Source organism: Arctopsyche grandis, chromosome 5, assembly GCF_051622035.1.
Source record: "Arctopsyche grandis isolate Sample6627 chromosome 5, ASM5162203v2, whole genome shotgun sequence".
Classification (NCBI taxonomy): Eukaryota; Metazoa; Arthropoda; class Insecta; order Trichoptera; family Hydropsychidae; genus Arctopsyche; species Arctopsyche grandis.
The window spans coordinates 24,505,954-24,519,582 of NC_135359.1; the positions used below are offsets into that span (position 1 = coordinate 24,505,954).

At 30.5% G+C, this 13,629-nt stretch overlaps 2 protein-coding genes across 2 annotated transcripts in view; one reads left to right on the forward strand and one right to left on the reverse strand.

Annotated features, from left to right (window-relative positions):
* Positions 1–13,629, forward strand: part of nolo (ADAMTS-like no long nerve cord) — a 307,268-nt gene that overhangs the window by 98,018 nt on the left and 195,621 nt on the right. Inside the window, exon 4 of the mRNA XM_077431662.1 lies at positions 12,178–12,350. Within this exon, the coding sequence (XP_077287788.1) occupies positions 12,309–12,350 (42 nt within the window). The 5' untranslated portion in view covers positions 12,178–12,308. The remainder of the gene's footprint in view (positions 1–12,177; positions 12,351–13,629) is intronic.
* LOC143911691 (uncharacterized) lies at positions 432–5,272 on the reverse strand. The gene is made up of 2 exons (XM_077430688.1): positions 3,982–5,272; positions 432–942 (listed from the first exon to the last, which is right to left on the reverse strand). The coding sequence occupies exon 1, from the start codon at positions 5,100–5,102 to the stop codon at positions 4,080–4,082; it is 1,023 nt and encodes a 340-aa protein (XP_077286814.1). The 5' UTR covers positions 5,103–5,272; the 3' UTR covers positions 432–942; positions 3,982–4,079.

Consider the following 13,629-nt stretch of genomic DNA (forward strand, 5'->3'; position numbering starts at 1 on the left):
GTGTTAAATCAAAGTTTTTATGTGGTAAATTTTTTAAAATGCATTTATGGTTATGTTATATCTTGGATGTGTGTATGATATTATTTAAAAAAATCTGTAAAATTTTCACACAGGGCCGAAGAGAGGGGGGGGGGGAAGTTGGAGTAAAGTTCCAGAGCCCGGTCTACTTTAAGTGCCCCGTGTTGGTACGTTCGATTGATCGACATTGATATTTTATATTATTCTACATAAAAGTATATATATTTATTTAATGCTTAGTTTTTATTATTTTTCGATCCGCGCATTCTTTATGTCCATTTGAAATCGTACCTGTTGTATCATACTTTTCCATTCGACTATTTAAAAAAATAATATTTAACATATAGGTATTTTTCTAATAGATCTTATATTTTTTTGGTATGTTATTTTTTATTTTTTTATTTTATTTTATTAATTGAAAAATCAACAGACAGGATGTACAGAGATAGGTATAAAAAACACAAAAAGTAAATAAATAATATATGTAACACCCGAGTCCAATAATAGATTTTTACAAAAATGAAAAAGATAAATATAAGGAAAACAAATTAAAAAGTAAAGAATAAAGGCATGACAAAATATGTAGTACATTGCATAATTAAACTATAGTATTAAAATATTTGGAAAAGGTTATAAGATAGAATATAAGAAGAAATTGAAATTTACAAATATAAAAAACAAATGAAAAAGGTAAATACAAAATAAACAAATGAAATGGAAAGGAATGAAAGCTATAATATGATTAAATAGCACATTACATAACTAAACTAAAGTATAAAAATAATGGAAATATTGGAAAAATAGAATAGAAGAAAAAATGAATCAATCGGTCAAGATTCTCTTGATGTTAGACCTGAATTGATGTAGGGAAATACCAAACAGATCAACCTCATTCAGCTCTCCGTTAAACATACGATAAACGCGCTGCAGATAAAAATATTTTTGGGAATTAGTATTGAAAGGATCAAGTGAAAAGAGTGTAACGCGTCTAGGGTATCGAACTGGGATTCTGAAATTAACCTTATTCAGTAAATCAGAACAATCAAGGAAACCATTTATGAGCTTAAAGAAGAATATAGCATCAGAATGTCGTCGCCTGACAGAAAGATTGTTAAAAGAAAGGATTTTTAAAATGTCGGAAACAGTAGAATGGGTATAGGTAGGAAAAAGGTAGCGTAAGGATTTAATAAATTTAAGTTGAACTTTCTCAATACAATTAATATGGGATAAATAAAAAGGTGACCAGATAATTGAGGCAAATTCAAGGTGAGACCTTACAAAGGAAAAATAAAGTAATTTTAGTACATAAGGATCATTAAAGGGTTTTGTTGAGCGGAGTAGGAATCCAAGAGATTTAAATGCTTTGTTGGTAATAAAAGAAATATGTTCAGAGAAATCTAGTTTATTATTGAGTATTACACCAAGATCCTTAATAGAAGATGACGTGTTAAGGATTGAATGATTTAATTGATATTGATTAGTAATAATTGACTTATTTCTAGTGAAATTTAAAATAGAGCATTTTTCTAGATTAATAAAAAGATCATTATTTAAACAATATATAGAGAATCTATCTAGATCTTCTTGTATCTTATGACAATCGTCTATGGTGTATATAGGTTTGTAAATTTTTAAATCATCAGCGTAAAGAAGTATAAAGGAATGTTTGAAGATGTATGAGATATCATTAATATAGAGTAAAAAGAATAAGGGACCTAAATGCGACCCTTGTGGGACACCGGAAGGAATATGTCTAAGTGATGATCTAAAACCATTGAGAATTATGATTTGGTGACGATTTAGTATATACGAAGAGATCCAACGAAATAAATTTCCTCGGATTCCAAGGGACCAAAGTTTATTGAGTAAAAGGTTGTGATTGATTTTATCAAAAGCTTTAGAGAAATCCGTATAAACGACGTCTATTTGGATTCGTTTGTCCATATAAGATGTGAGAGTACTAGTGAAATTAAGCAGGTTAGTCTCTACCGATCTCCCCTTAAAAAAACCATGTTGTTCAGGTATAATGTAGTTTTTGAAATTGGAGAAAAGGAAATTATAGATAATTTTTTCAAAGATTTTACTAATGACAGATAGTTTAGATATAGGACGGTAATTCTCAATAAGATTCTTATCACCTTTTTTAAAAATAGGGGTGATGTAAGATAATTTCCAATAGTCAGGAAATTTACCGTTCGACATAGAAAGATTGAAAAGGATTGTTATGGGAAGAGATAATGGGACAGCACATTTAACAAGGAAAAAAGAAGGCAAACCATCACAACCCGCACCAAGATTAACATTGAGAGAGTTGATGTGACTGAGTACAGTAGATAAGTCAAAATGAAAAGTAGATAAGTTACAAGAAGAAGTATCTGTATTAGAGATAGAAAGGTTAATGGTAGAATCACTATTGAAAGTGGAGTCAAAATAGTCAGCAAAAATGGTACAGATTTCAGAACCATGTGAAGCCGACTTATTTCCATAATACATTACGGAAGGATATGAAGAGGAGGTATTTTTTTTTTGAATTTATATATGAGCAAAATGATTTGGGATTAGTTTTAATATTATTTTGAATAAGAGAAATATAATTTCTAAAGCAGATTAAAGAATATTTTTTAATTCGAGCTCTTAATAGTGAAAAACTTTGATAATCTAAGGGATTTGAATAAATTTTAAATTTTTTATGGAATTTGTTTTTTTCTTTTATTATTTTAATAAGAGACGATGTAAACCAAGGGGGATATTTGGTACGCTTAGATTTAAGAGTAAAAGGGACGTGGCATTCAATAATATTTTGTAAGGTATCGTAAAATTTTTTACAAGCTAAATCAATATTTAAATTGGACAAAAGTGAATTCCAATTGATATCGCTTAAAATTGGAATAATTGTAGCATAGTCAGCTTTTCTAAAGAGGAAAGTTTTATTATAATTATAATTCAAGGGTGAAGATTTGTTGTAAATTATTGAGATGCAAAAGGATAAATGATGAGAATCTTCATGGATTAGCGTAGAGTCAGCACGAGAAATATATAAGGGGAAACTACTAATAGCTAGGTCAAGAATACGATTATTAGTATTTGACAAATAATTGTATTGATAAAGTTTATTATAAGATAAGAATTGAGTAAAGGAAAGGGAAGAAAAATTAATACAATTGGAAGGAAATAGATGCAGATTTGAGTCGTATTTTGTCCAATCAATAGTGGGAAGATTGTAATCACCGAGTAAAATGAATCGATCCTCTGGATAATTGGTTATTAGATCAGATACTTTATTTAAATGGGTAACTAATAGAGTTTGGTGAGAATTACCAGGAGGAATATAGACAGTACAGATATTTAGTTTAAAAAATTTAGTGGTAATAGTAATCCAAAGGTCTTCTGTGGAAGTTAACCAATTATTTTGAATGACAGAGGGTAGATTATTTTTCACAGCTATGATTACACCACCACCAAATATTTGGTTATGAAGAGAATAATCTCTGTCACGTCGAAACACCTGATATCTGGCATCAAAAAACTCACTATTATTGAATGAGTCATTTAGCCAAGTTTCTGATAGACAGATAATATCATAATTATTAACTAATACATTTTGAAGAAAAGAGTCAGATTTAGTTCGGAGACCTCTGACATTTTGATAATAAATGACAAGACGATTAGAAGACATTGTAAAAAAGGAAGTAGATAGAGCACGTACTGATATAAATATAAATATCCATATGCATAAATGAAAATAGATATATGCATATAAACATACACATAACTGCATACACAGATAAAGATATGGAATTATTAAGCAAACCATCCTTGGTGATACCAGTTGAAATGCAAAGGTATACATGGACACAAATATAAAAACGAACTCGTACCTTTTTTAGTTTATGAGTAAAATATATGTAAATAGCATAGTTATATAGTAATAATAAAAATAATAAATTATATAGCCATACGTACATAATTGTTTGCACATACATTATAATATGTGATGCAGACCAGTAGACAATAAATGCATAGATAATTATTAGGTTATTAAAATTTAATATTGCACTTAGTCATTTGATTTTGCAAAGATCTGATTCTTTTGAGATTTGTATGATATTGGAGCTCGCACTTTTTCTAATCATGATCTTGCAATCTTTAACCCACAAGTAGGCGTAGTTATATTCAGTTTTCAATTGGCGTGCTCGCTTCAATAATAATTTATTCGTTGGTGTAAGGTGATCCGTTACGTATAGGGTGGTGGGCGGGCCTGGAATATTGATGTCGTTGGTGGTGATGCCGCGGCGGGCGCGCACGGCCGCCATCAGCAGGTCCTTACGACGGCGCTGAGTGAACCGTACGACCACTGATGACGTGCGCACACTCACATCGCTGTTGCCCTCTCGCTGTTGCTGTTGCTGTGAACCTGCAACGCCCTGGGACGGGTACGGCCGCACACGGTGTATGGTGTCAATATCTGTGTCGCACAATTTGTGACCCACGACAGCACATAAGTCATATAATATAGACACTAGATTTTCACCCTTTTTCATAGGTATGCCGGATATTTCTACATTGTTTTTTCTAGAGAATTGATCTTGCAGATTGTTTTCTTGTTTCAGTTCAACAATAGTATTTTGCGCCTCAATTAAACCTTTATTTACATCAGAAAAGCAGGAAATTTTCTTTTCAGCAGTGGTTAGTCTCCCATCAAATTCATCAGACTTAGCCTCTATTGTGAATAATTTATTGTTTATGTCTGTGATTACAGATTTTATGTTTTCAAACTCATTTTTCATGGTATTAAAGTCTGCTCGAAAGCATTTAATTTCATTAAGTATATCAAATAAAGATGGCTGAGGACTGATGACTGAATCTTGAGAACTGAGCATTAGTGATGAGGACTGAGACGGCGGAAGGGGGTTAGGATGGATACGGCAAGAAACGCATCGCCATTTTTCCTTATTCTTTGACGTCATTTTTTTGTATTTTGTTTCCGAAATCCCCACACAATCATGGTGGAAAGGTTCTTCACAAAGCTCGCACAGCACATAATTAGTCAACAACACAACACTTTTGCATTTATAGCAAATCATTGTTAAGTATTATTAGTTATTAGCGTCACAATTTATAATTTAAATAAGAGAATATTCTCAAAATTTCGCACAAAAATATGTATGAAATAAATAGTTTTTTGTTTAACAATGTTGCATTATGCTGTAATATTGTAAATATGCTCTGGGTTCGAGAGTTAATATATAATTTCAGAAATCAGTTTGATCACGTTCGTTGCCAAACGAATATTATTTGAAGAAACAAAAGAACTTTTTTTTTTTTTTTTTTTTCTTCTTCTTTTTTTTTTTTTTTTTTTCAAGTGAAAATTATCTTTAAAATATAACCTTAGAAATCAGTTTAACCACTGTATTTAATCACAATTGCAAAAATTTTAATCAAAAATTAAAGCAACACCAATAACTCTACACAATATGCAAAGCACGACACCATTAACCGACAATATTTACGAAAAAAGCATCCAAATAGCGGACGAGCAAAACAACGAACCAGCTAGTTATTATGCTACCTAGCAACTATTATAGGGCCTGCAATTGTTTTTCCAGTGCCCGGCATTCCCTTCGGCGGTCCTGTACATACATATGTATTAATGTATTAATTCATACACCATCTAGTTTACTGTCAAATTAGCATGATTTCATACATATTTAGATTGGAACAAGTATACTTTTGGCTGTCAATTTGCACTACAAGTGTGATTTGACAGCCACCTTCAAGTATACTTGATCCAATTTATCGTATCATTTAAACTTCATGATGTTTGGCAGCATTACTTACCGATATTAAAGTTATGTGGAAAACTTAAGATTTTCCGGTGCAAACGAGCTATGATTAGCTATTGGCGTTAGTTTTAGGAAATATATGTATGTAGGAAATAAATCCTAAAACGGTGAAAAATCAAAAAGTTTATTTTAAAAATTAAGTACGAAAATTTATTATTCGTAAATTAGTACGATTGTCTTGGAAATTTTTGGTCAGTTTTCAGTTTTAATCATCTACTAAATACATACATACATATCTGTAAATGTATGTGTATACAAATTTGGTCATTTAATTTTTTAGTTTGGTCAGTGAATAGTTTTATTTAATTCATTGACTTGTATTTGGCTTCTGAAAACTTGTTATTATGTAATACTAGCTGTATTACCCGGCTTCGCTTGGTATTTGTAATATAAACCGCTTAAACATGACTAATATAATAGTAAACATTTTATTAAATTTATTTGAATAGTTTTATTTTACATAAATTTATATGAATACTCATTTGTTTTTTTTTATTAAATTGACTGTCACGAACAAACAAACATATATAGTAAGTAAGTCTCTTTTAAAAAATTATATGTATATGAAATTATATGTATACCAGAATCTAGTATACATAGTATAGTAATCCAGCGCCTGCGCCCCCTAGGGCTTCGCCCTCGGTGCCTTTGCCCCCGGGGAAAAAAATCGAATTAGTTGTTCCATGACGTCGCGGATTTACGACCCAACGAACGAAGTTTCATACATATGTACATACAAAGTCTATTTCCAAATTATATATTAGATAATAGCACAATAGGACTTCAGAATCTCGTAAATTCGAGAATTTGAAATCTTGAATGTGCTGATATTATAAAATACTACCCACTCTGTAAAATGTATTCATGTATGTATTTCTCGGAATGTTGTCGAATTTATCCATCTCTATGATACTGTATAATCATAATTGTTCATTGATGTTTGTAATTGCTCAAGAAAGCACATTGGGGTTTACCTTTTAGGCCTTCCTGGTATATGTATATATACATATACCAGGTATATGTATATATACATATATATATATATATATATATATATATATATATATATATATATATATATATATATATATATATATATATATATAAATATATATATATATATATATATATATATATATATATATATATATATGTATGTACATATATACATACATGTATATAAATGTCAAAATAAACTAATTATTTATTTAATTTACAGAGATCATTTGAAATAGTATAAAATGATAACATTTCGTCGCCAGTGAAAATTGTTATAATTAATAAATAAATTAAAAGTGTTATGATTCTGAACAAATGATTGATTTGAATAATTTCCTTTGTGATTCATTTTCGCTGATTAATTAGGAATATTACACAATTCACTTTGTGCTATCTAAAGACGGAAATATTCGAAAGACGATCTTACAAATTGACAAATTTATTCGCCATAAATTTTTCATGAGGACGGAGGTTTTCCAGCAAGCTCATCTTGTGCTACGGTTTTTATCACTGAAGCGAATTCAATAAATATTCCCGGTACAACAGCGACACCTACAATTCGTGCGCCCATCCTATCTTGATTTTCGTGATTTTTCTCAATTTTCTCAATTTGGCTTCGCCATTTTTTCTGTTTTTTGTAATTTTTCTATCGTATGTAAATGTGATTGAAATTAAAAATAATATTTTAGGAATTCTATAATATTTTACATAACTTAGTATATATGTACATATGTACATTGTACATATGTACATCAACCCAATTGAGGATGTATCACAGTTGTGTAATTTTAGCATATATTATACTTTATATTTACGAAAGACGAATCAATGGGTAAAGCGGCACCTGCCTACGCGTTTAATCTCCACTTCGTTCCAAGGAAACGTTCCAAGGAAAGTAGGGGAATTTGTGACGTTTTAAGTTTATATGACAAATGTCCCCTTGTTACGACATCTTCACCCTCTACCCCCAACCCACTCTCCACCTCTTCGTCTTCCGGTCGACTGGAAATGCCTTACAAACACTCATTTGTAAAGATTAACACAGTAGCACCCGGAAGAGAAACACCCCGTCAAAAGAACCAACCTCCCACTTTTCCACCCGTTACTTTCGTCAGCGAAGATTTCTCGATAAGCAGATGTTGTATGTATATGTATATGTATGTATGTATAGATGTACATATATTGATGTTTGGTCGCAAATAATATACTGATATTCTGATGGTATGTTTGTGTTTTGTTTACGTCTTATGTAATTCAAAGCAGCAGTGGTCCGAAATTGAGCAATGATTAATATGCATACTCGGCCGTTCGTGTGAATTTCAACGGTTTGCGGGTTAAGCAAAGTAAGCTGATATTTGAACCCTTTCTCGAACTTAACAAGGGTGTTTCTGGGACGTTAAGTTTTTAGGTAAACTAGACGTTTCGAAATGTTAAACACAATCATATTTAAATAAAATCCTCGCACTGAATTTAATACAATTCAGTGCGGTATGCGTATGTTTGTGTCCCTTTAGAGCTTTGATCAATTCCTGGAAGATGAAAACGTTTTCGTTGCCCTTTTCAGTTACCGAGAACTCGTCGCATTTATCTGCAAAATAACATCAACCGCCCTTTCGATGTCGATATTCACGTAATCTATTCTACGAGCTTTCCGTTCGTCTCAATACATTATAGTCAGGGGAAACTGCATACATATCGATTTCTGCAATCGAGATTTGTCGAGGAAACACTACAATATATGTATCTTTTTAGTTTATTTTTCGGGTATAAGTATGTTACATCAAACTTGTAATAAATTCATTATTAATCACTTTTGATTTTGAAATCAAACTCGATAAATCACATCGCAATAAACTTGGACGTCATTAATTATTTCTACAATCAATCATTTTGAAACGTTTCGCAGTATTTATCTCGTTGGCACTCTTTTAATAGTATTAATTTTAATAACGATTACGTTTATCTTAAATTTAATTACACTTTTTTTTATTCAGATATCAAATATTTATTTGTAGTTACGGTAACAAAAACCATTTTACACAAAGAAAAGAAAAAAGAAAAAAATACAATACAATACAAATATAGTTAGTAAAAAAATATAAAGAAAGACAAAAAAATAATACTAAAACATTTAAAAAATATATTTTAATAAATCGCATTCTAGCCTACATCTTCTGACATAAAATAAATCAAACATATATGTACAGCTCATCACCAAATCTGTGCGATCTTGACATGGTTGAGTTAGACGAACAATCAGTGGTAAACTTGGGCATATTAAGAAGATGGTTACATCAAATTTGGATCAGACCAGTCGATGGTGCCATTTAGATTACCAAAGAAACTTGAAATATCATTCATTATTCTTTTATCACATAATTTTGATAAATGAATTTCTTTATAAATGCATTAAGGATGCTGAAATGATAGATATGTATATTTATGTATAATTTGTAATATACATACATACTTAAATAATGTTGTACATTATTATCACACCTATAAGTGATGTACATATATACCAGAATCATAAATATGTAAAGAATATATTGTGTAATATATGTACATTGTTGGCCTTTTTTTTAAATTAAATGTATGTATGTATATTTAAAAAAATATATTTAACAAATTTTAAAAACTTTTTTTGGACAGACTATTAAATTAATATATGTTACTGAATAAGGAGACCATATGGTATTCTAATTGATTTCTTACTATATGGAACTACTTACTATATAGAATTACTTACCATATAAAATTACTTACCATATAGAATTACTTACTACATATATATAAAATTACTTACTATATAGAATTACTTACTATGTATATAGAATTTCTTACTATATAGAATTTCTTAATATATAGAATTGTATTCTAATTGATTTTTTACTATAGAATTATAATATATAAAATTTTTACTGTATTTATATTTTTAAAGTGGGTAGAGTTTCTTATTAGAAAATTTTTTTTGTTATATAATTTATTATGAAAACATTTTTTGTTATATATTTTATATGATAATAGAATGCTAATTATACAGTATGACGTGTAAAAATTCTGCTTTGTCAAATTTTGATTTCTTTGATATGAAAATTTATTCATAATAATTGTAGGTATACATAGCAATATTTATTTATTTAAAAACCATTTTATTGTGATTAGGATTTGGAGGAAAGCAAATACAGGCTATAGAACTTTTCCGATTAAAATTTTATTTTGTACATGGTTAGGAAATCGACAAACTAGATCGTTTCGACCGATTCTGAGTCGTCGATAGAAATCGCGGGCGTAAATTGTTCGTAAGTTCGAATTCGAAATTTTCCCGATATCAATCTTTTGCACAATGAATAGTATTGACCATACGGGAAGGGGTACCCAGAATTGTTGAGTTTGGTCCTATAGAAAATTTTCAAAATTGCGAACCCCTCCTCTGTAGCCATTATTGCGCACCGACAATCGAAAAAGAGATATTGCGTCGCGTGACACAAAAGTTTAACCTTTACGATGTGACACAATTGACGCATTTTATTCGAGCGTGTATTTGCACATAGTTTTTTATACATGTATATATTATATTATATAGTTTCTGATGTGTATTTGTACAGTTTGTTTGAATGTGTGACGTTGTATCTGTGTCCTTATTTACGATTAATATCGTTGAATTTTCGGTCCGAGCCGATTGCCAGAGATTGATACGTGAAAGGGTATATATGGCTTTAGGAGTTGCCCGGATTGCAATCGATACTCTGGGGTATTGCATTGTAATAATTTATGCGCTTTGTTGAGCTCGATGCATTGAGCTCGAATCCGGTCACTGAACGCCGTTTGGTGCAAAACAATACGTTTTGCCGGTATCGTCGTCGTCGTCGTTGTCGGTGGGATTTGATGGTGGATCGATGTGGACGCAGGCCAGGCCAGCTCGCGTTCGAAAGCACGAACTCATCACGGACGTCGGATGAATTAACTGGAAAGATAAAATGAAAAAAAAAAAAGCTTGGGATCTAATGCATTTCCCTTGAATTGTTTGTCTTTGATTGCGTGGTAGGGGTATGTAGCCAAGCGGTCGGGTAGTTTTAAATTAAGTTTAGCGATTCTCAAAGTTTCACCTGAATTATACATATGCACATATTTATGTAAGTGTCGCGTTGTGTAGAAATTCATTATATGGGGCTTAGTTAAAGTATGTTGGAAATATGAAAGCGTTTTGATATCGTATTTAGATACATATACATATGTACCTACACATATATTTAGTTTATGTTTGTACCATTGTGGCATTAGAGTAGTCCCTAATGCACCACAGTGGTAGAAAAAATACAGGGAGATGAGAAAAATAAAAATACATACATATGTACCTATATATATATACACAGAAAAAAAAATACATTTATACATAATTATTAAAAAAACAATAGCATTATAATAATAGCAGTTAAATAAACATATCAAATAATAAAATACAAAGTAGGGAATGACTTGCACATATGTATAGCCAGCACCAATATATGTATAAGAACCAGCCGCAAATACCAAACATCTCTGCGAGGCCTAAATATTATAGAAGAGAGAAAATTAATATACATATATAAATATAAAGATATACATATGTGAATATATATAAAAAAAATGGTTGTGTTATTTGAAGAGGCAAATTATCTTTTACTTTAACATAAGACGAGGTTCAAATTCTGGTGATATTCGAAATCCTGTAACATTTCCGAATTAGGATTTTTTTTCCGCAGCTTTTATATCATTACATATGTACATACTTACGCGGCCTAAGCCTTTAAGTAATCTATTTAATGACATTAGTTTGAGCCGGTATCGCAATTTTGATTGAAATCCTAATCATGAAATCGCACACATTTAATATATTTATAGTTTATATTTTCGTACATTTGTTATTGAAATAATGTTTAAATTGTCTTTTTATTTTATTTTGGAATTTTTTTTTATATTTTAGTATATTTTATATGTATTTTGTATATATCCTTCACAAAGTGCTTCTTTAAATTCATATTTTTTTAATTAGATAAGATACTTAATTCCACGAAAAAATGTGACGATAGCATATATATAAGTATATATGTATATACATATGTATGTATGTACATACATAGCTAGAAATTATAAATTATAAATTAAGAAATTTTTTATGGCAATTAACTTTTTGCAAATAACTTTTTGATACTAAATTGAGTGCAAAACTTATGCTACGCAATATTGCCAAGATGAATGAAAATCATGAACCTTGAAAGTGCTGATAATATTAATTATCATATTATTTAATTGAATGTATTTATATTTTTCGCAGATAATGTGCAGCCAAAGCGATGTGAAGATTGAGAAATTACTAAATTCACACTCGGAAGACAGGTAGAAGAGATTCTGATATTCGATTCAGTATCGAAGCAGTGTTAGGAGTTGCAGAATAGCGTGTAAAAAATGAAGAAGATGAAGATGGCTATCTATGTTCTCTTGTTATTGGTGAGTGTTTTTTTATTATACGGTAATTCTGCTATTTATGTAAGCTTACGTACTTTAAAATCAATATAGGGACATAATTGAATTCCCCCAACACGTCACAATTTTACATATCACATAATCGCTATATTGAAAATGAATATGATTACCCACCTGTACATGTATGTACATATATACACATTTGATGCGATTGTTTTGTACTGTTTGTATTAGAATTTAATACCTTTTGCGGTAATTACACAAATTGGTTTAATTTGCATGAAATATAATCGAAGTGGATATTGTCGGGCTTGCATTTCACGTTCGCCAACTTTCGCGTATTTTATTTGATTTTATGTATATATGTATATGTATAGGTACATATAATATGTAGTATGTAAAAGCATGTCCGTTCACGCGTTGAAAAAGTCATTTATTCGTTCGGAAAATTTTGTTAAAATAAAACTAACGGTATGTAATATGATGAAAATTCCTCTGCATGTGTTCTTGTACAGGGAGGAAATTTTCCTGTGGCAAGTTTGTCCGTCGAGTGTGAAATACAACAACAAGGCTAAAAAATAAAAAGCCTCGACTAATTTCACAGGTCATGAGATCGTCTCGTTACACTCTTAAAGGGGTAACGATTCTCAACTTTTCGTTGGTAATTATTAGTGGAACACTTAAACGTCGCTGTCGTAATATAAGGTGCGGCTGAGATATTTTATTTATTTATTTATTTTTAATCTATGCCAGGCCTAACAAATAACCCCAATGCGCCTTCCTGGCCAGAAACATTTGATACAAGTATTATACAAAGTAAATACATCTCAATTAACTCCCACAGAGACATCTACATATAGTCAAATTTGTAAATTTGCAGCATTTTATACAATTCAGCGAAATTTGAGATTGCTGAAAACTCTAGATTTGCGAGAAAATGGGTAAGGTTTCCAATTTGTTGGAATTGTTTCAATGAAAATCAGATAAATTGGTACTCTGATTGGAAACGATCGACCTGGAGTCACAAATCCAAGGTCTGATCAGGAGAAACCATTGGGATTTGAACCCGTGACCACTCTGTTCGAAGCATTATATGCTAACCACTAGTCTATTCGGAAAGACTTAAAATATTTTTAGTACATGAAATTGCATTAAATTTGAACGTACATATGTACATATAAAGATGTTTTAAATAAAAGTGACGTGATTTTTTTTATACATTATATATAAAATTAAATAATGGCAAAAAGCGTTGCTGTTTTCGAAGTGCACGTTGTAAAGAAACATTCACTGAATTCATCAA

What these genes read in the sequence shown, in the direction of transcription:
- LOC143911691 (XM_077430688.1), bottom strand. Translation starts at nt 5,102, where the DNA reads ATGATTTGCTATAAATGCAAAAGTGTTGTGTTGTTGACTAATTATGTG.